General features: G+C 41.4%; 1 protein-coding gene across 2 annotated transcripts in view; it reads right to left on the bottom strand.

Moving 5' to 3' along the window:
• PIP4K2A (phosphatidylinositol-5-phosphate 4-kinase type 2 alpha) overlaps positions 1 to 23,943 on the bottom strand; it is a 120,642-nt gene extending 96,699 nt beyond the window's left edge. Inside the window, exon 1 of one of the 2 annotated variants that reach the window (XM_061468287.1) lies at positions 23,680 to 23,943. In XM_061468287.1, coding sequence (XP_061324271.1) covers positions 23,680 to 23,820 — 141 coding nt within the window. In that variant the 5' untranslated portion in view covers positions 23,821 to 23,943. The remainder of the gene's footprint in view (positions 1 to 23,679) is intronic. The other variant, XM_061468286.1, reaches the window with a different exon arrangement.
• Between the last annotated feature and the right edge of the window lie 252 nt (positions 23,944 to 24,195).

Raw genomic sequence — 24,195 nt, 5'->3', positions numbered from 1 at the left:
AATCAGTAATACTTGATGCTTTACATCATTTAAAAGAGTCAGGTTAGTAACTCTGCTCAGATCCTGTTAAAGCCCAAGTAAAAGCATCAAAGCAATTTTACTGGTTTTGCTAGATACTGTAAAGAGATTACAGTGTCCATGTCTGACCACTTGCTGCAATTCCTCTACTTTTTCTTTTATTAAGGCTTAAACAGAACAAGTGGCAGCTTTGGACTGTGATAAAAAGTCACTTTAATTTTGTACTTTATTCACCTCCTCAGCTAAAAGCTGTAGGAAAAAATTAAAACTACAATTCATTCTTATACATCTCAACACGCAAAGTAAACGGCAATGATATCACTCCATGCAAGACCAGATATCAGTTACATTTGCAAAAAGAGAGACGCTAAAACAGCAGCAGAAATATATATATGCCAGTAGTCCACGTAAGCAACCACTGCCTTTGCTGTTTGATGCAGCACTTGAGGCAAAATTTTGAAACACATCGACCATAAAAATCATGTGCTTGAAAAAAAAAAACTATTAACCTAGCTGTTGATTACACTACTTGAATCAAGGAAACAACCTTTAATTTTAGGTGAGGTGGTATGTCAAGAACAAGGGCAAGATTACTTACAATAAATTCTTCAGCAGAGCTTTACCTCCTTCTGTCCTTTTACAAGGGAAAGTAAGGTTCATCACTGTGATTACACAGGTGGACTACTGCAAGCACCAAGATTAGATGGTAAAGCATAGACTAAACACAGGTCTTTATTATCAGCTGCCTCCCTCACAGTGATGAGCTTTTTGTACAGTATAATAAAACTGACGGCAGTCTCACAGGTTGAACTGCAGAAGGGAACATCAAGCTCCAAGCAGCACTCCCTGTGTGAACCCATACAAGTAACTACATACCACAGTATTTCTCAATCAGTACTATTTTTATTTAGACTATTTTAATACCAAATATAAAACACATAACCAAGCTGAAGAATTAGCTAGGAAAGCTTCTAAGGTAAGTAAAAAAAAAGAACATTAAAAACAAATGTAGCACTATATTTTACTGGTTTCAAACTCACTACAGCAAGATAACTAGAATTCAGTGTTTATACTGCGCTATAATGTATTTAAATAAATACAGAAAATATACATTTATGTTGAACTGGAGTAGGAATAAACAGGTTGTAATTGGCAAAGCAGATGTCTACCACCTTGACAGTTTAAAACTCAGTGCTGCTCCTGCAGTGTAGATAGCATGTCTGTAGTATGCCACAATGATCTGTGATTAAAGGTTAAAGATTGTTAGCTTATACCCTCTAAAAACTCAAATCTGCTGCATGAAATGTGACTTGGTGGTTTTGAACCTGGCTGCTATGTCCTTCATAGAAAAAGTCAAAAATCACTTCCTACCCAGTCCTCAGCTTAACTCATGACTTCTGAGACTTCACATCTCCTTTATCCCAGCTGACAACTCTTGACTCATCTTTACTAAGCTGTTTCATATCTTTGATCATCTTTGTTGCCCCCAACTGATCTTTAAGCTTTACTGTACCTCTTACGAGGAGGGTACCGCACACAGCATTCAAAATGTGGATACAAGCTGGATTTACACAGTAGCACAGCGACCTTTCCCGGTTTATTCATCTTCTAGTAACTCAAGACAGTTGCTTGTTTGATTCCTATTGAACACTCGCATAGTACTAGGACCTCTCTCTTGAATGGTTGTGGCCAGTTCAGCATCCATCACTTTCAGTGCAAAGCTGGGGCTGTCCTCCTCAATGCATCATTTTCAGATAACTACCCTGACGACTGACAACACTGGGAATCCAGTCACCTGTGTTCTCCTGAAATAATTTAAGATACTTCCATTGACTCTTAAATTAGGTCCTAAATCTCAGACAGATTTTTGTTTCTAAGATCCAAAGTGGTATCTCCAATTTGTTTACCAACTCCTTCTCACGCTGCAAGGTATTAGTGCTAGAATAAATACAGTTTCCACACAGGTAATTTATATGCAAATCTGAAAAACAAAACAACAAACAAACCCACCCAGATCAACCCCCCAGAGTTATCATCTAGACTATGGAGTATTTCAGTGAAAGTGAATGAACTCAAACCACCCGACATAATCTCATAGACAGGGACTATGTGGATCATTGACAAACTACACAAAACCGTTCAAACAAGAACACTTATTTTCAAACCCTGACTATTAAACAAGTGCACGGCAGTAGTTTGTTACTTGTGAACTACTCTGAATAAAGAGACAGCACCTCTACATCAATCATACATGACACATACTAAATCAAGATTAGTTTAAAAGGCTTCAAAAGGGAAACAAGATTGATCTGGCAAACACATGTTCTCAACGAGATGACAGGACAAAACAGTGCACTTGTGCTCAAGGGTACGATTAGTTAGAAGCATTACCATTATCTCGATGCTATTTATTTTAAAAATGTTTTTGCAGATAAGCTAAACATATGTCTGCTTTCAAATACTGACGAATTCACAGCTGTGGGATAAGATATAGGAGCACTAGCATGGGTTTTCATTTCAAGCATGTAATGACTCCAAAATCTGGAACACACTAGAGTTTAGGAAGGAGGTGAAGATGAAATCTCCTTTTAGGGGAATGGAAAGGATTCCCCTGGAAGGGAATATAAGTAAGTCAACAGTTCATGAACGCACGCAGTGCTGCGCTAACTCAAAAACTGACCTGTTCCTCTTTTAATCACATCAGTTACTCCCTAGGCAAGCAATCAAGCTGTCTATTTTCCTCTATTACAGATGCAGCTTTGGATGAAGAAAAAGTGAAGCTAAAAAGTGAAGCTCTCCAGAAGAAGCAGAGCCTAGAGAGGGACATATGTATTGAGGAATTAAAACTTGTGTATGAAGTTTCATGTATCGGAAGCACGTGGCAGGGGTGAGAGGCAGCCAAGTTCTTGCTTTCTGCATTTTGGAGAAGCTCCTTCAATCAGAAAAGGTTTAAAATACAGAGTTAAAGATTTCTGAGTATACCTGTCACAAGCAGGTGAACTGAACCATTCTATTCAACATTCTGAAGGCATGAAAAATACCCCCATCATCCTTTTTGGTAACTCGCATGCCTGAGCACTACTGTAAAAAAGACAAATCCAAAACCCCCCCCATCACAGAAACAAGCAAAAAAGTACCAGAAGCAGGAAGATAACCAGAGCTAGTGCTGAACTAATAGCCTGTACCAGAAGCAGTCAGTGCACAACTCCTCAAGCTGAGGTTAACTGCTTACATTAATTACTGACTGATAATTAAGCACTGCTGTCAAACCATTTGCACCCAACACTCTGCAGCCCCTAAAACCCAAATCATCTCTCTGCCAGTACAAGAATTTCATTTTCCTTCCAACATATGTCTTTCTAATGGCATTCCTACCATTAAGCAGGGTGCCACAGACCCTCAAAAGGACAACACTGCTCCTCATTTTGTATTAGCTAAGCCCCAAGCAAAGACAACTCAGTCTCAGCCACACACAACAGCAGGCAACTGGTCTAAAAAAAAAAAATAAATCAAAAGAGTCAGGGTCTTGGTTTAAACAGATTTAAACAGATGAGAAGTCAAGGATGGGGCAAACTTAAGACCATTTTCATCAGACATTTGGCATATTTAAGTCTACAGATCATCTTTATACAGGTTGTGAGCTGAAGCATTTCCTAAAGGAATTAGTAACTGCTTATTTTTAACCTGATCCTTTCATATGCATTGTCCCATCTATGTAATTTTGCAACTGAAGTCCCCGAGCATCCCGGGAACTTTTGCTAACACCACTTGAAATGGATTACTGTAACTGCTTTGTAGGTAAAAAACATGAAGCTGTTTTCTGACAAACTGATAATATGCAAATTACTTATGGTATTGTTTTGGTCAGGTATATGCATTGAGTAACTGATGTGAGCGACAGGCAGCAAGTCCCATGGGTATAGGCAGTACTGCTATATACTACCTGGGACAATTAATACAATGCAAAAAGCTTTACAGCTACACTGGGGAGAAGAATATAGCTTAGTATATTTCATTTTCCAATGTAGTCATTGTAAAAAGGACTTTATTTAGAAGAAGTCTTATTTAAGATGCCTTATAAAGCAAGTATTTTTGACTGTACATTCTGCACACATCACAGCAAGGAGAAATGCATTTTCAGTAAGCCATTGCTGCAGAGTATCATCTTCCTTTAACATATTAGCCACACTCAGCTTCACCTTGCTTTCATTTTTTAAGTGTCCTTTAAAACACTCAAAAGTGTCCTTTGAAATGGTCTTATCAGACAAAAGGCAACCTAAACAACCTTTTGAAATTATACAGCACACTACATAGAGAAAACTGGAAATACCCACATGTCAGAGGTACTGCTTTAATCATGCTTGCTTCCTCCAGCTACCACTGTAAACAAGTTGGTACATCCTCTCCCCCACCATGATTTACATAGTAAAGAAAAAAAAGGCAGAAGCCAGACTGGGAGCTGGGCACAATATGTCCTTTTTGGTGCTTTTTGAGAGGAAGGAGTGGAATGAGCCAGATTCCCTACTTCATGCAAGCCAATGGTTTTCCAAGAGGCAGGATACGTAGGAACAAATGATGCTCCACCAGCTGAAGCAATCACTGTCTTGGAGAAACAAACTTTTTTATGTTAGAGCTCTAATGAAGGAAGGGATAAGACTCTCTAAGCTCTGTTTGCAAAAGGAGTCAAATCCAGGATTCAAAACAAAGAAAAATATCTTAAACAACGAGATTCACATTAAGAAACTCTACTTAGCTAAGAAGCACTAAATGATCTTAACTACACATTTGCTGTGCTTTCACAATGCTAGCTGGACACAGGAGTGCTCTGTGTTACCTACTCAGGTACCCATTAGATTTACCTGGCACATCATGATGGCTTTCAAAGGATCAGTTCTAATTTGACAGCCAGGTGAAAGTCCTCAAAAAAGTTAATACAACTACATACAAGAACAACTGTTCTTTCACCATTTCAAGTGTTATTTATGTATACCATGCACACATGATACAATGACAAGTAGCTATCATCTTACGCACAGGAGGCTGTTACATAATAAAACCTATAAAGTTACATTTAAATTGTAAAACAAAACTTGAGCTGAACATTACACAAGAACTACCAAGACCTGAATAGCATCATGCAGCCTTAATTTTGTTAATTTTCCCACCCACCGGCTGCACACTGTGCATCACTTATACAAAAGATATGCATATCTGTAATTTACACCACAACATTAAATTTGCATTAGCTATAGAACTAGCTGTCATCAATCCTAGAATGATGGTGCTTAGAATGAAGCTAATGCCTTTCAAAACCAGTTACCTTGTAGTTCCACAGTGTGAAGGCAGGACTTGGATTGATCCATGAGACACAATGGAGTTCAGAAATACTAAAAAGTAATCCAATTTTTCTCTTTAGTCTTTCCCTAAAACCTCTGTGTTTAAAATAAGATTTTAGTACTTGGCATATTTAACATCCAATTGACATTCACACTTGGCTTCCAAGTATTCGATATTTCTTCAGACTAGAACACCGATTTTAAAACACACTGGAATAAGTATTTAAATGCTCCCTGTGTATCAGGATAACTAGCAAGTCATTTAACCTTATACTTTTTCAGTGGGGACAGAACATGGCTCCCTAGTTTTACCTCCCTTAGTTTTAATTGCCTTATTCTCAAGGTAATTTAATTTTTCAGCACCTCTGCACAATACACATTCCCATTTCTTTAAGAGTCAAGGTACTGTTTTACACACAATAGCCTCCCCTCACTATATAGTTTTATTTCACCTCTCCAGCATAAAAATAAAAACACAACAAAAGACAGAAGTCTTGCTTAAAGATACAATGTAGTAAGTATTGCTGGAGTCTCATAAGAAACACCATGAAGTTTAGCAGGAACTTAGCCTTGTTACACACAGACTTCTGCCTGTTCACTTCCAACAATTTGCAAGCTAATCAGTGCAAGGATCAAAAGTGATACTAGAGAGAAATGCATCAATTAATCAGACCCATCATTTTTTGACAAATAATAAGTCAGTATTTAAAATTCATTAGCCATAATAACACAGCATATGTAATAACACTAAACCATTGCGAATTTCATTACAGGATTAAACAATACTGTAGGAAGGACAAGGGCAGTTCAAAGACACTAGAACCTATCTATGGCATCACTGCAGCTACATTACTGTAAAATGATATGTTAGTTATTTGGAACAAAAACAGCTAAGCAAGACCTAGAGTTTCTCAAATCATTCACATAGGTGACTTACCTTCCCCTTACAGATACAGCCTTATTTAGAGGCTTCTCAACAACAATTCTTCACAAGAAGTTTACTGAGGCATAGCTATTCACTTTTGTAGACACTTACACAGTAATGGCTTAGCATCAAATGTCTAATACATTTTCCAGAAAAAAATTTCCTCACCTTTTATTGCTCCTTCACCTGACAAACCCATAATACAAAAAAATAATCAAAAAACACTGATGTACTTCTATGTAGAGAGCTGAACTAATTCAATATATGGCCACCTACTCTGTGGGCTCATACTAGCGCTCATACAAATGCTATAGCAATTTACTTTCCTCTTCTCCCAAACTAGTTGTAGTATTAAAGTAAAAAGCATTTGTAGCTATTTTAAGAGGAATGCACTTGCAGAACTGGACTTGCCTTTGATGTGAGCCCAGCAATTCTTAAGTAGTCAGTCTCTGGAGTCTGAGGCTTGAGAAATTCTGTTTCTTCCAAACTAAATTAACAACCTCATTCTACCATCTTGCTTCAATATGTTCTTCCCTTCACTAGCAAGTATGAGGCATCACTCTATCATTCCATTTCTCTGTAGCTGTTTAACCTGTAGTAAAATGGATGAGCAGACAACTGGTCCAGCAGGCTTGTGTCCAAACTAAAAGCCTGAAATCTTGTTGAAGGCCCCATCTCCCACACCACAATTCTGCTATATCAGGTGTTATTTTTTTTTAACCAGTTCATTCTGTCAACAACAGAACAGACTTCATGTAACTAATTGCAGCAGTGTTTCTTGGGAGGATTTGAGGCTGCCAACACACATACTTTAAAGCTTTTAGAACAGCTAGTTTTTACAGTAGAACCCTAGAAGATGTAGTGGACTGCAGCCTCTCACTCACATGATGCTGCTGTTTCAGTCTTTACTGTACTAAACATATAGGAGGAATCCATGTCATAAGGATACATGTAAAGCTGCTTGAAGTATTAAAACAGATTTTTAAATTAAATATTAATAGTTAGTAAAACATACATTTTAACACATCAAGGAACATGCCGACCAAGACTCAGCGGCCACAGTTAAATTTAATCAGAATCCACACTCCATTAGCAGCTGGAAGAGTTCCAGAAGCCGCCTGTGCCCTTGGCTATCTGCCAAGACCACTGATTGTGTTTTAAGTCCCCTGAAATTACAAGGATGTATTCAAATATGCCATTCTCTGCTTCTGGTATGGTATTTGCTGTTTTCCTTTATTGCACATATAAAAGTAGCTGTCTACCTCACCACCAATACATCTGCATCTTAGAGATGTACACAGTCAGATATACTTAATCCCACCTCAATTTCAAATATATTTGGTACCTTTTGCAAATGAACCCTAGGAAAGCAAGGCACTAGCGACACCCAACATAAGAAAACTAACATGCAAGATCTGAATTCAAGTACGAAGTTTAATCTTGAGGTAAAAAAATGAAAGTTCAAGCATTTACCAGAGCTATCTAAGTGTATTTTAGAACCAGGCACCAAAAGTCTTGTCCAAAAACCTCATTCAAATCTACTGCTTATCAGAGTCATGACATGCATCAATACATAGCTCTTACAATAGCATTGTGCAGAAAATGCCATAAGGAGAAGGAAGTGTTAGAACCAATCACAATAACTAAAAGTGTGCATGACACAACATCAAAATGAGATAAGCTAGTTTGGCCACATACCAAGAAAACTGGGGGAGTGTAACATGTCCCAGGAACATCTGCACAAGCATGCAGTCATAATTCTCTGGAGACCTTCATGTGATAGCATTTTATTGACGTAAGGTATCAGAGAACATCCCAGGTTACTTAAGAAAAGAACCAAAGTAGGTAGCCACGACTGAAACAACTCTTGCAGAAACAATGCTAGAAAAGGGAAGCTCTAAAACAAAAAGAACAAACCACAAAAAAAAACCCACAATACCGGTTCAGTAGCAGGTCTAGAATACTCTGGAAGAATCTAATGCACATGCCCTGTGTGAATATGAGTAACTGCTTCAATATGAGTAACTGCTTCAAACTCAAAAGGACTACTGTACAATAAAATGCAGCACTATAGTGTTAATTTTGCTCACCATCTCTGTAGCTCAGAGTGGCTGTCTAAGCCAGCTTGTTGGCCAGATCCTGCCTCCTACCCCTCTGGCATGTGATGGGCCTTTTGTTGAGCTCAGCTGGTGGAGACCAACCCAACCAGTAGCCAGCAGTTAGATCAGCTCTGGCTGCAGGCTTCCAGCCTTTTGCTTCACAGCTGAGCTGAATTACATACATGGTTGCTGCTTGGCAGGAGGGAGCAGTCTCTCCTCTTCCCCCCCTCTCTACCGAACCCCTCGATCAGAAAGCAAGTCGATTCAGCCTTTGAACCCTGCAAAACAAGAGCAAAACAAAACTGCAAAACACAGACTTTTTGCCAGATTAGTCTCTCATCTTTTAGCAAGCTGAACTGATTTGCTGGATGATCAGACAAATACTAAAGCCAGCATAAACTAAGCAGTAGGAACTTGGCCTCCTTTTATTAAAGCCACAGACACAGTTGAGAAGGGCTTGATCATAGCTATTTATCCCTTTACCTTATGCCACAGGTATCACTGCTGATCTGCTTCAATTTGTACTGACAGGACACAGTCTAATAGAAAGACTGCATAACAAAAGAATTACATCACTCAGGGAAGAAACCACTCGAACTTGAAGCATGTCTTTTATTGGAGTGGAAGAGAGAAAAGACTTATGTCAGTCTCTGAACAAAAGCACAAATTAAAAATGTGTGTTGGACAGCAGTGGATGCAGAACAAGTTCTCAGTAAGACAGTAAGTACTAGATGTACCATATAAAACACATGGCAGTGCATTGTGGCTCCAGAGGGAAAAAAAAAGCATGTCATCTCAAATAAAGTCCTCACAGTTTTTGGCCATGTAAATATTAAACCTGCTTGCTAAAGACAGCTATAGAGTAGCCCTGCTGTGAGAGTCTGCAAAGGTACCCAATATGAGTGATTTAACTAAAAAGAATGAGGCTGAAAAGATGCAAGACACTAAACCCAACAGCTTGCTCCTATCACAAAGGGGACAAGACTCATTGCACAGCTACTCCCTGAACCTTGCCAGGCAGTTCTGCCTATCCCTTTTGCACTGGCTCTGGTACCTGTCACATGCCACAATATTCCTAAAAAAGGATATTTTTCCTTCTGAATTGGTAAGTTCAACAGCTTGGGCAAGGGTATAATACTGAGGACAGTGAAAAAAGGAAGGTAAGAATAGGACCAGGCCCAACAACTCCTGCTTCTGAAAGTAGAAGTGAAGTAACATCTAAAACAGAACCACAATTTAAAGCTATCACTTCCAAGGCTCTTACTGGGAGCGTATAGTCAGATTCCCTGAAGACATGTAGATGCAAACAAGCTAATACAGCATTACCTATCCAGCAAATTGTTAAGAGTAAGTGTAAGCTGTCCCTCAGGGAAAGGTTTACTAAGACACAACTCTAGTCTGGAAAGGGACACAGCTACTGAGGTGTAAATGATGCACATTCAAAAACAGAAGGGAAGAGGCCATAAGAGGCAAGTTTTCCTCATTATTTTAAACAAGAGCAACCCATACACCATCCCTGTCCCTTCTGCTCCTGTCTGCCAACCTCCAGAGAGGACTGGCTTTCAGCAGGACATGCTGCTCACCTGGCTGACCACATGGCCACACTTACACTCCTGTTAAAGGACCTCTCCTGTGCCTGCAGAAAGGTGAGGTTTTAGGTAGGACCACCCCTTTGTGCTACTGTTCCCTCACATTTGCCAACTCTGATGGCAAAGCCATGCCTTTATCCAACAACTTATCCAGAAATCAGAAAAACCTAACTGTCCAAAAAAATCACATTAACCCCCAAACAAAATTACCCTCTGTTCTAGGAAAAACTCTTCCCTTCCAGAGAGAGGGAAGATGCAACACCAGCTTTAGATCTCTGGAAATCTTTAGGAGCAAAGCCTTTACACTGCAGCGTTACCAGCTTCAGGTTAGTTACTATTTCATGCGTCTCAACCTTAAGTCGACCTTGGAAGGAAAAAAGGGAAAAAAAAAAGCTAATAAATAATTAAGTTCATTAGTAAATCACCATGGAAAGTTAACAAGATTAAATGCCTTCAGTTTCATACTGTTGGTGTTAACTGACAAGGAAAATGTCACTTGTGTAAATGCGTTTATATTCACACAGGAAATATTGTATGTTTCCATTAAAGCAATGCAACTAGTTCACAGTCATAGCCTGGATAGTTAAAGATAAACAATATTGTGGCAAGTTTCCATTGGCTGTCTGTTTAACTCAGCTTTAAAATGATCCTGCACCATTTGAATGGCATTCAAACTCCTGGTGGCAATTATCTTTCCAAAACTTCAGACATGCACACTGGATAAACAGCTCTATCTGATCAATCACCTCACACGCTTTTAAGAGTGGATTTCACTGCCTATAACCTGAGCCAGTGTGACTAGCCTAGGAGCAGAGCTCTAAGGCTGGATTTGTTTGACCGCAGTTCTATCACTGTTTCATTTCATTTAGTATGCCTTTCCAAGGTAGCTGCAAAGCTGTCTGCTTTGTCACAGAGGGAGCTGTGAAACAGGTAACTAAGTGCAACAGCGAATCCTGCCAACTCCACCAGAAGTCCCAGTCATATTCTCCAGAGCACCTCCCTTCTTGCATTATTTATGCAAATATATGTAAATGCACAGGATCTCAAGGCTTTAGAAACCACTTCACAAAGCAATAGGTTAATTAGGCAGGAAATCAGCTATTCTGTCCTGGAAGATACAGTAAAATCCAACAATACCAATCTTTTGACTAGCCTATTTCCAAAATAAAAATATTAAAAACTGCAAGCTCCACTCAGTTATGCAGTGGCAATGCTGTGACTCACTGCACAGTGTTTATTTTGTGTTCAAGGAGACTAAAAGCTGAGCATTTTTATTCCTGGTTTGTCAGGCTTGTTGAAGAAATGGTCTCTGAAGCCTCAGCTTGGAAGAGCAAGTTACAGCAAAGTGATGCTAAAAACATCAAATGCAGAAGGTGGGACTGGACCCTTTCATCCACCCTACCTCAAGCTCTAAGCAATCAGATATATCTGAAAACTTTGCTAAAACTAACTGGAAGCTAGTTTTGCCAGACACGTGCATGTTTTCCAAAGAGTAATTAAGAAGCTTGGCACAAGATGTAGAGAGCTGTATGGCGCAACTGCATCAACAATGCTATGATAAGGTTTAGCATTCCTGGACTAAATACATTTCAACAACCAAGAGAACATTTTCACAAAGTAAGTACCCTACATGGTTACAGCTCACAGAATTATATTCAAAAATATTAGGCATATAAAGCACATGAGGAGAGGGAGAAAACAAGACTACTCAGTCAACTACTATTAGGTCTGTATTGCAATATGGTACAGAAAAAAATGGGGTGCACTGAGGCACATAGTTTCAGATACACTCCCTCATGTCTGAAAAGCTGAGCATTTGCATCCCTCAGCAAAGAAGCTTAGCAGAGGAGGTGACATTTGACTGCTTCTTTGAAAAACTTCTTACATAGTTTAATTCCTTAGTCTATCAAATAAGAGGAAAACGGCACAAAACATAGCTAGGATGAACCTGAAAAAACAATTCCGAGCTCAAACTTGTCCGCTAGGTAAGCAATGGTAAACATTTAGCTCAAGGATTATGCTTTACTATCTCAGCTTTCTTGCTTCTTCCACCTACTTGAACACTTAGTACTAAGTTTTATCACCCAAAAGATCTGTACTACCTTGCCCTACTATTTGAGTCAGTTTTCAGTAGTAGGTGAAGAAAATGAGGGAAGCCTTTGCAGTAAAAACATGTCTTGATGAGTAGCTATACCACTTCCATCTTGAGATCTCTACAATCTGTGTTCTTCCTTTAACAAAGGGGTTTCATTTCTCAAACATAAACAATGGTTGCCATGCCAGAAACAAAGTCATCTCCCAAGTAACTTTTCAGAGCCTTTGACCAGCAAGTCCAATACTCACAGAACATTTCAAACACACACACACCCTCCTCATCTCTCCCTCACTTTTTTCTTTTGAGGAACACACTATATACATGTCAAGAATCAATCTGCAAGACACAGATGATCCAGGTTCCTTTCATTTTTGCTTACCAAGAGGCTAACATTTGTCAGAATACAAGTTCAATTGAAGAACAACCAACCCTGGAATACTAGTTGTGTGTCTGTGACGCATCACCTGGACAACGTCTGCAGTTCAGAAAGGCACCACAAATAAAGCAAGCAGGTTACTTCAGGTTTATTACTTTCAGCATTGCTATTGAGGTAAACATTCACACATAGCAACAGCTACTTAAGTCACTGAATTACTGCCTGCCAGCTAGCCATATTTCTATACCTCTCAACTCCCTCTGTTAATTAAACTTTACTTCCAAACTTTTGTTCAGTATTGTGAAGACACAATAGTATGGTATCCTGGGACAAAGCCAAACAAGAGGAATGTTTTCCTAACAAAACTCCTAAGTCTAGATAAACAAGCATTTTTACCTGCCAAGTAACAAGGATAGCTTAGGCACTTCAGCAACACAAAGACACCCCCCAGGCTACACATCATTACATACATTTTACTGCAAAATGATGAGAAGCATGACTTTTCAGGAATGGAGCACCTCTGCATTTTGAAGGGCATTTATAGTAGTGTGAATGAGACCTCAGGCACATCTCCAAATTAGTTAGCAAGAAGAAGCCCATTGTGAAAAGAGTCACAGTCCATACCCCAATGGGCCTCCATCTTCCATGTGATCAACCCATCATGCACGAGGAACCAATACATCATGCAGGAGGAATCACTACTTTCAGGTTCTTCCAGTGAATTCTTAGGTGCTCAGCCTTTAACTGGGAAGGAAATCACATTCAACCAGAAAACCTTAGGGAGTGACTTGCAGGAAAATTAAAAAGTTTAAGACTTTCATATGAAAGCCTGGAAGATTTCCTCAACAAGTAGGACCATTTTTTAATGGTCCTATCCAAACAACACCTTCCAAGGAAGGAACTTCAGATATTCCAAGGAAGAATCTCTGATGAATACAGCAAATACAGGAATACTGTCAGAAGAGTAACTAGTTTGAAAAGTGAACACCACTACCAACCACAGGTAACTGCTGCACACAGGGAAAAAAAACCCAACAAGCTCAAAAACCAACAACTGAGAAGTGGTATTGGGAAATGTGGTAGCAGAGGAGAAAAATCCACCCACTACCACCAAGATAAAGGTGTAGAACAGCAGCAAGATTCAAGATGCTCAATATTTCAATACTTTCCTGCTTTGACGTACTGTAACAGAACAAGCTGAAGAGGGACAAGGAGTGCACAGTTCTGTGTGTCCAGAGACATCTGAACCCCATTAACATCCCTGAGCCAACCAGCCTGAAGGACATTGCTCACTCAAACAAAACAATCAGCTACAACTGCCTGCAGCTGTAGGTAGGCAAGAGAGAGCAGCATTGTTGAATCAGCTGAAGCCCAAAATAACAGCTGGAAGAACTGCTATATCAGGAAGTCCCCGAGTCCATAAAAATGGGCAAGACATTCTGAAAACAGTGGTTTCAGTGCTTTTTGCCTGCAAGCGGGTACATGTGTTTGTTAACAAGTACTAAGCTTTTGTTTCTGTAAATTAGTTTTATTATTTGAATTCTGTGGGCCTGGGGAATATCCAGAAATGCTTTTCTTGTTGTTTGGTCCTGTCCACTGCACAAGCACAAGAGAAGGCTGGTTTACATATCACAGATTGCAAGTGAATCATGACTCACACTGAAACTCACTAATCTGACAATTCCACGTAAGACCTGAAGAATAATTATACCAGAAAATTCCTCTTCAATCCTTCTTTGCTGACCTTATTATCACCAGAGGGGGAAAAACGTCAAGACCAGCAGGGAAACCCTAGCTTGCATCAGCCCCAAGCTGCTGCACAAGAGGGTGGTGCTGATCTGCAGCACCTCACCAAGCATCTGACACTGCATTTCAGGCCAAGTGAGTAATTTCTGAGTCCTCCAACTGCACGTTTGCAGTGTCTAAGGAGGAGGAGGGGGGTATGGGCTTTCCAGTAAAGTTAGCTTGTTGGAGACTGCTATCTTCCCCAGAAAGACAACCAGCACTTCTGAATGGCCAGCTTGAGACAGAATGTGTTGGTAAGCACTTCCTCTTCAAGGGCTTTATTTCAAGTATAAGCTTTTAAATACTGTAACTACTTGGACCAAGTAGCCTCAGATACGTACTTTAAGAATCAAGAAGAGCTGTATCTCTTTATATTGGCTGTTTAAGTCTGGAAGAGATCAGATTTTTCTTTCAGAACTGGAAAAGGTATAGAAAACACCCAGAAACAAAACAGTACCCAAGTACAAACTCCAGAGAACAGTGATCAACCCAAACAGCATCTTAGTGATTGTTTTCATTACTTGCAAAAGAATAATCATTAAATGCTTTATGAAAAAGGGATACTCAACTGAAGAGGCACAAATTTTTGAGCCACTATGTTCTAATGCAAGTGTTTGTGTCACTGTTCTCAGAATTACATACAAGCCAAAAGTAACCTTGTCTACAATTAGGCATTTATTTTAAGAAGCAGCAAATTGTAAAACATGTGAATGTAAAATGTAAACCAAAGTAAAACAATGCACTAACTGTAAAAACATAAAACAACAGGTGTCCCATTCCTCGTTTGACTCAAAACTCAGTTTGCTTCCTCAATTTTCAGCATTTGCCAATTGGTCTCCCAAAGCTAGCTCTACATTTATGTAACAACATAAACAGTCAGAAAGACTGAAGCAGGAAGCTCTGTGATTAGCAACCTTGCTTTTGTTATGTCAATCTTCCAATTTCTGCACAGCTCCAGGCAACCATAATGCATCAGATTTACTTGCTGTAAAGATGCTGACAATTACATACTTAAAGAGCATTTCTCTGAGCTCCTCTAGAAAATTGTTATAATCATCCAGAACCCAACCCACAAGGAGGGCCACGCCACACTAACACCAATACATACTCTCTAATTACAGACAATTTACATGGCTGACAGAGAAAACAAGTGCACTGAACAAACAGGAACACAGCCAGCAACCCTGCTACATTGGAACCTGCTGTCCGAAGAATGGGTCTGGTACCCAAATTATGTAGTATGGGTCTACAAAACACCAGGCAACACCATCAAAGCAGAGCTAAACTCTGCCAAAGAGCTTTAAGTCTACTTTGCAACAGGACATGTCACAGATTAAGGACATTATATCAGAACTATTAGTTTAAGAACAGAATTAATGAGCCTTGGCACCAAAAGCTGATCATACTTAACCAAAACTGAGCACTATTTAATAAAACTGTCAATATGCTGCTTTCTTTTGACTGGTTTTATGCCAACCAAGTTGGGTATTTTCCTCTCTCTCTTACTCCAAAAAAGCCCTGGAAGTCAGTTACTACAACTACATGCTTGACTTCCTACAAGAAAACATTTAAGGTAGGATTTTCAAGAATTACTATTATTTAGAAGGTCTTCCAAATGCTGACATTTACATCTAAAAGCAACTTCAAAAATCTCAGCCCCTAGGAAGCCATTACAACTTTTCTGAAAACATTAACTCTCTACCTAAATAGGCAAATTATGTTAGATGGTTCAGCATGTTCCAAAGACCAAACTGTGATTCTCTTCCCTCCGCTCTCCCTGCAGTGTCTGCAGCTCTCCTTTTAAGCTGGGACTGACACTTCCGGATATGGCCTCCTGCAGTACAACAGCCCTACCCTATTCACTCTTCTGCATTAGTTTTTCCTTTAGCATACCTCCCCAGGTGAGAAGGAGGATCATAGTACATCACCGATTTTACCTCGCAGGATCTGATCAGTGTCAGAGTGAAAACAAGACCTGAAGCCCCAGGTTTAGCTGGCTTCAGTATTATGAAGGTTGCGGTCTTACTAACCTTATGCTAGCTTAAGCCAGCACTTACCTACAAAGGAGTTATTCTGTCCCATCTTTTCTGCTTTTGCACCAACTCCACACAGTTTGTGCTGGCACAGGTGTTTGCAGGGCCAGATGATGAACTTTAGTGAACTATGGTCTACCTAAAAACTCCTCAAGAGGTATTACTTTCACTGGATGATTACTTTGGAGCTGGGTAGTTACTGATAAGGAAAACAGATATGGTTGACCTTGTTAACCATGAAGACTGGAATGGCAAAGACTTAAAGTGCAAACTGGAATAGCAGAGAGAGCACGGCTGAAACATCAAAAAGGAACCTGGGAAACATGAAAGATTAAACCAGTTAGCTGAAGCAGCTAGAAGTGGTTCTATACATCCTAGCCTCACCAAGGAGCTCAACAAGCTTTCTAACAGTGCCACATAAGGGAATGTGGTTTTTTCCAGTTTTGTCTTACAATCTAAAAGTATCATGCATATAGCCACAGCTGTGTTAAGAATATTAAGGCTGCCTTGGGAACTTATAATGTACACAAAAGAGCTGGATTAGACTAATTGCCTTGCCTCAGTACACAAGGCAGTTGTTCACAAAGTCCGATGAAAATTAAGTATATGGCCATTAAGCATTTCTACTGCAAACCATTCAACCCAGCTCTTTGAAGATAAAACTAATGTTTTCTTTTCAGTTTGTCACATCCATCACTACAGCATTCAGCTACTTCAAATAATTTTCACAACACCCTTATTAAGCAATCTCTGAACACAAAACTAATTAACTTATTATAGAGCAGCACAGGCTCCACAGGAAAATTGTTAAGACAGATGTTCAGAGAGCAAGAAGTCACCACCTCAGCAATTCACTGCTAACCCATTTCACCATGTACCAGGATGCAGACCATGAAGACAAACAAAGACCGTCATTACCATCCCATACCTGAGGCAACAATTTCTTAGACCGCTTCAGCTATTTTGCTAAGTATAAACATGTGCTTTACCAACAGTGAAAATGAGAAAGAGAAATCGGGACTTTTGTTAGACATCTAATAGTAAGCACAGAGTACAAAGAGTGGAAAAATATGGAAATAGGCCTTAAAGCAAACACAGAATAATGAATTCATACTGAAGTCAACTACCCCTAACAGCAGTCAGTCACTTAAAAGTCAGGAGAAAGTGAAGATGAGCATGTACTTCTTTCAAGCCTTTAAAGCCTCATAGCTCAACAAAGATGTCTGACCTTTCAACAAGTCAAGCTCTCTGTAAGCCAGTATGACTAAAACAGAGTGCTTAACTCTGGCGAGATTAAGCTGAAGGTCTGTAAATAATAGGTAGTTTCACCTTACTCTACAGTTGTTGCGAAGTTGCATAATGTACAGCTAGCCCATGGAACCCTATGGCACAACCCACTTTCAAGGAAGAGGGGAAAAGAGGATTGGTTTGTACAGCAGGACCTGCATAACAGGGTAAGTCAGTTATAATAAAGTTTGGCACCCTGAAACTACAGGAGGAAAATAAAGCTCTACCAGGCTCTGGCCAATGGGCCTAATTCTTTAGTGAGCACGAAATTAAAAAATAATCCCCTAGAGACACTTTAAGGCATCTGATGCGGGACAGTCAAATAAGATGACTAAACTGAGTCAGCGAAACAAATCTGTGCTACCCGTTTGCTTCACTGAACATCGTCCAGCCCTGCCCACTGCAGTTAATGAAATTCAGATTAAAAAAAAAAACCCTATAGGCAAACAAAATCCTAGTTTTTGCAGAACCTTGCCTTGTAGAGCAGAAGGAACTATGCAAGGTAGCTTTGAAACAGTCAGAGCTCTTTCCATAGCTCTTCCCATCTCACGTAGAAGCTATTGTATGCATCTCTTTCAACAGTTCAGAAAAGGACACGAAATATCACTCATTTGTATTTCACAGAGGAACATTTACTTCCTTTAACCTAATTTTAATAAATATTTACAATTGGTATTTCTACTAGTCCACCTACTCAGTTGCAAGAGCAGCATCAAATTAATTTCTGCAGTACATAAAGCTTGACACCCAGAAAAAGGACCAAGTTCTCAATAAACAGCTCTTCCTGTTCTACTTCCTTCTATATACAAACATCTGGGCTGAGTGCCCAGCTGTCTTTATTTTAAAGTAATTAAAATTACTTTATTATCTGCTGTGCTGTAATCAATTCTTTTTAATATGTTGCTTCTTAGAAGCTTTCTCCAAGTAGTCTACCTCAACCTCCATTAAAAAATTAGTAAGATTAGGCTTTTTTTTTTCCCCAAGCTCACTCTTACAGATCGCAAGTTAACTCCAAGATCTGTAACTTCAGTTTTACTTTGACTCAGTCTTTTTGAAAAGCCATTTAGGGCACAACTGCAGTAGTGATGTTCTGCATTACATACAAATACTAGCAACACAACTGATGATCAGCCCTCCCTGTTTCAAGACTGTTTCCAACCAACATGTTGTGCTGACAGCAATGCTATGGGTGACCATTATAGCTCCATATCCTTAGAGTGTCACTAGTCTCATCAGCATTTAAACATATATTAAAAATACAGAGCCAGAAGTCGATCAACTCCCACAGTTTACAGGGATATACTGGTGGTAGTAAGTGCTGTGGGTCTGTTTTTTTCTGGATTTTTCCTCCCCTCTCTTTAAAGGAGACCAACCACGAACAGAAGCCCATAGTTTTTATTTCAGAAGGCATAACCTAGCTTTTAATTATTTTAGACTTCATTTTGCTAATTATCTACCCAGTAAGTTCTTTCCAGTGTCATTTTCCTAAATATACAGTCTCAGGATAGGAAGTTCCTAGGAGATAGAGTAGGTAAATCAGAAGAAACTTGATTTATGGCATAAGCTGAGAGGGCACACATTTACTTACAAGCTCTCCAGTGCCCTGTTAAAACACAAGGGCAGGCGTAAGTGAGCTATGTGTGTATTTCTCTGGATAATATTTTGTAACAGGGAATAGAAGTATGTTAACTAAGAAAAAAAAACCAAACTGAAAACTGACAAAAACACAGATATTCTATAGCTTTCTGTAGAGATACAGATGCTTTCCTAACATGATCAAATATATCCTACTGTGTACAAGGGGGAAATGCATTTACTCAGTACACCTGTAACAGCGAATGAACCCAGGAGTTACACTGGTAGACAGAGGAGTCCCACAGCTCTTGCTCCTTCTGATATTATTCTGTCTTGGTGTTGTTCCACTTCCGTTAAAAAGATCAAGCCAGATCATAGCCAAGAGTGCAACAGCAGCAACAAGCTCACAATGCCCCACGCGGGAAGTTGAAGGTGGCCCTGGAGTTTATTATCTGTTGGATTCTTCACCCACAGAAAGTACACTTTCTGATGTACTCAGCAATACAAACTGGGGGAAGAGGAGAAGTCATTTGCTCCACGTATTCTTATTGTTACATTTGTTTGTTCTGCAGCAAGTGTCACTAAGAAGTCAGGAACTGCTAAATTTCTACATCAGCTTGTAATCATCTAAGAAACAGATGGTGATTACAAATTCCATGGGCTGCGGGGTGGTGCTGGGTTTGGTTTGCTTGGGTTTTTTTTTTTTAACCTTGTACATACAGTATGCTCAGCAACATCCTTAAGCATTCATTCTCTTCCCCCAAATACATGCAATTTACTGGTTGACACAGCAGGTAAAGTCTTCAGCAGTCATTCTTTACCTCAAAATCAGTTACAAAAACACCCCACTTGCACTGGTTTTCTTCCATCTTTGGGGGCGATATGTTTTGAAAGGCATAATCTTAGCTCCCTACAAATTCCCAGCTTTCTTAACAAGCTTCTAACAGAAGCAGGCAAGCAACACAAGTGAGAGCAGACTCACCAACAGTGTGCCTGGGACAATCGTCACAGGGTGCAGAAACACAAGAATCTCCAGCTTTCATTTTTGGCACAGAAAACAAGGAGGGAAGAATTACTTCCAAAAGCATCAAGCAAAAGTTCCATGCCTAATGTAACTTTCCTTCCTGCAGTTACTGGACATCCAGCAGCAGTGACAATATGGAAGTAATAATGTTATTTACCACACTGGTTGTAAATGAATTGTTACAATTACATTAACAAAAAATATAGCTTTAAGTCATACTAACCACAGAGTTTAAGTATTTGCTTCAGCAGCACAGCCAGATCATCTCTGACACAGGGTAAAAGAAACAAGATTAACTCTTAATGATGCCGATGCCTGCAAGATCCAAGAACACTGACAATTAGTCTTTGCTGCTGTTATCAGTATTAATGTCATCTACTAAGTGGGACACAGTTGCTTTCCCTTTTACTTAGCACCAGTTTCATTCAACAGTGTTTTTCAGCATACCAAGAAATGCATTTTACAGCTCTGAATGCTAATATGTGTTCCCTTACTTTTTAGGATTACTTTTTAAGATATTTGGGTAATGTTCCCATGCTTTCCCCACACACGCCCTTCTAAGTTATTACTTATTTTGACTGCATTACCAAATAGTATTTTGCCCTAGGTATCTCTCTACTTCTACCTAAACAACAGCAGAGATCACCAAAGCAATTTCCTTAGTTTCTCGGCAAGGGGAGGGTGAATTTACAAGAACCTTGGGTAACAGACACTTCAATGCAGATTTTTTTCTGCATTAAGAATTCACATCTTTGCTGTAAGCCTCCTGCTTTAGTGTCATGTTTCCTCCCAGGCCAGGAGAGGAAAGACAACGGTTCTTGTAACTGCTTCCTTAGATGAAGCTTCTTTACACATTGAATTTAAAATCTGAAAATCCTCCAAAACTCAGCCATCAAGTAATAGTGATATTTTGGCCCCAAGATCTAAAGGTTAAAAACCTGAAGAAAAATCCTTTTTTCCCCTCTTTGTCTTCACCAAGTGCTTCCTTCTAATAGACGCCACAACCTGTAAGAACTGCGGGAACTGTATATCAGCTTCACTATTTCAATACATACCTATGCCCCAAACAGTTAATAATACTCAGACACTGGTACTGTCTCATAAATTGACATGCACCACACTGGAACCAGTCTTGCATACGATCTTTCAGGCTACTATGGTCTAAGTTTATGTAATTACTATCATCATGAACTATGGTCTATGTTCATTTCTTAGTCTGAATTTTGCTTGTGGATTTCTGGTTATTCTGTCAAGAAACTCAAGGATCCTCAATTCCTGTTCTTAATGAATCCAAGTACATAATTTGTATTTCTCCCATAAAAAATTCTTATTTGCGATAAGGGAGTCCGGCCACACTGAACACTTGTTTTCATTTGATGGATGGTGCCACATCAAACATTACAAACTGACAGGGTAAGCATCTAACAGAGCAGCCTGCAACACTTGAGTGCTGCATTCTTGACTAAGAAGTGCTGTTTAGATTTGGACACATTAATTAATTTGAGCTTTTTCATCCTCTCTCATTCAGAGGGATTTTACTTCCATGGGACCCAAAGCATTAATCATGACTACACCTTGCAAAAGTGTAAAGAAATGTGATAACATCCACAGAACATGCAGCAGATATTGATGCTTACAGCCACTGTCTTCATATGAACATGAATGAAGCTGCATTTCTCCAAATCTACTGTATTGCTGAGCTTGCTCTTTGAGCCCCCAGCTTGAAAAAGGACTTGAGCCTAATGTTATGTGTATGAACCAATACACTTCTTTATTACATTTCTAATGGGAACAGCACTGTATGCCACTGTACACTATCAGAAGACTCTTGTACTATGTTACATTTGTCACTATTTACTTTGTCATTATTTGTACTGGAGAAGTCTTTCCCCTGAAAGTAGTGGCATTTCCAGTATGAACACATTTAGCAATGAGCTGTTGCAACAGGAAGATCTCTGTTCCTTGTCAAGAGATCTCCCCGTCTCTCCCCAGGGAGATGGCCGATAGGTAGCATGCTGCTGTTCAGCAGAAGTCTCTCACCCTGTAATTATCAGCTCTCTTTCTTTCATTGAAGAGACCCGTTTGCGAATTTTCCTATGAATAATGCTGGCCACTAAAGAAGGAGCAAAAGAGAGTCGTGTATTTAAGCCCAATTCCAGCAAACAGCGTATCATGAATTGCACAATTAAGAGTCCTTTTTTGCTCTGCAGATAAATATCTAGTTCCTTATCAGTCCATGACACAGGATGCCACTGCTTACAGCTGACCTACAGAAAACTTGAAATCCTTTGTCACCGTGTCCTACTGCCTCGCATGTCTATCTTTAGCAAAGCATTTAACCTCACTAGAGCTTTTCCTCCGTCACCAACACCATACTGGTACCTACAGTCAAAGCATATTCACCAGATCACCACTTCGGGCACGGTGCTGCTTTAACACCAATTGAACAGTGCTCAGCCTTGATACTTAGCCTGCAGGCTTTGGGCAAGAATGAGCAAAATGTACACGAAGGGAGAAAGCCTCACAGGATTTAGATGTTAAGGAAAGAAAAGGAATACCGACTGCATGCCACAGACTGCTTTTCCTGTTCCACAAAGCTGTTACAAAATTCATAGCCTAACCTCAAGCTGCACATTGCAGCGTAAGAGCTTTTAAGAATAACTGTCAACGAGAAGCATCCCACACAGACCAGCGTTCGGACGTTCAGACTTTGCACGACCAAGGAGTAAGTTCTCGGCATCACTCCCGCGACCGACACCTGATTTTTGGTGACCCCGGGGTTCTACACTTTTAACCCGCCACGGTGGCTATTTAAAGACGTAAAGCTGCGCCTTGAGCCTCGTAATGCCCAAACCATGTGACACCGTTACTAGGCTCGCAACGGCAAGGCTGCCTCCGCAGCCGCGGTCCATCGCAGGGCCGCCGCTCCCGCCCGCCGCAGGGTGATGGAGCACTCCGCGAACGCTGCAATTCCGCCGCTCTGCCACACCGGAGCGCGGCCCGCCTCCCCTCCCCCCGCACCACACACCGGCGGCGGACACTCGCCGGGGCGAGCGGCGCGGGTGACGGGAACAACTTCGCTACTTGAACGCCCGTATCCGGGTGGGATCAGCTCTTATTATTTAACCCCACCACATGCATTTACGCACCGCCCGCCCGCGGGTGGCGGCGGGACCGGAGCGACACCGGCTCCGCTCGCAGCACCGTCCGCTCACAGCCACCACCCTGCGCGGTGCTGGACGAGCGGAACCGGGACCGACGGGACACAGGTTACCGCAGGCACGGCGGTGGCAGCTCCACGGTTCGCCTGCCCCCGGCCCCGGCTGGGCGCCGCAGCCTGCGACGGCGCCCCCCGCCCGCAACCACCGCACCCGGTACCGAGCTCCCAGAGCCTACCAGAGCTCAGGGCTACAACCGGCGGCACGCGCGTCCCCCGGCCCCGTCCGCCCCCTCCGCATCGCCCTTCCCTGGGCGCAGCCCGCGGGGGGCGATGCCCCGTCGGAGCAGCCGGGAGGCGTGCGGCGGAGCAGCGCTTACCGAGTGGTTGACCCCCCACATGAGGACGCTGAGCAGCGGGTCGCTAGCCCGGAACAACTTCACTTTTTGCGCCACGAAGTGCTTCTTCTTGGTCTTGGTTTTACTCGCCATGGCGGGCACGATGCTGCTGGGGGCCGCCATGGCGCTGCCGGCGGCGGGAGAGCGCGAGGAAAGGGGCGACTCAGCGCCCGCTGCACAGGGGCACGCGGCCGGCGACGGGCTGGCAGCCGCGGGACGCCGCGCGCATCCCGGCCTGCCCGCCGGTGCCGCGCGCTGAAATGGCCCCGCTCGCGAGCCGCCGGCCCCGCCCCGCGGGGGGGGGGGGGGGGGGGTTGGGATGGGGAAGAGGGGGCAGGAACCGCCACCGCCCGCCACGCACTGCGCCCCGCCCCGCCCCCGGCGCGGGAACGCCGTGGAGTTTCGGTTCCTGCCGCCACACCGCGCATGCGCCAGCCACCCACCCACCTTCCCCGCGCGGGAGCGCGCCTGCGCGGCCGCTGAGGGAAAGCCGGGGTT

The sequence above is a fragment of the Pezoporus flaviventris genome, unplaced genomic scaffold (genome assembly GCF_033815535.1).
Source record: "Pezoporus flaviventris isolate CSIRO_AGI_PZ_B2104156 unplaced genomic scaffold, CSIRO_AGI_Pfla_v1 ptg000047l, whole genome shotgun sequence".
NCBI classification, from domain to species: domain Eukaryota; kingdom Metazoa; phylum Chordata; class Aves; order Psittaciformes; family Psittacidae; genus Pezoporus; species Pezoporus flaviventris.
This window is presented reverse-complemented; position numbering and strand designations above follow the sequence as displayed.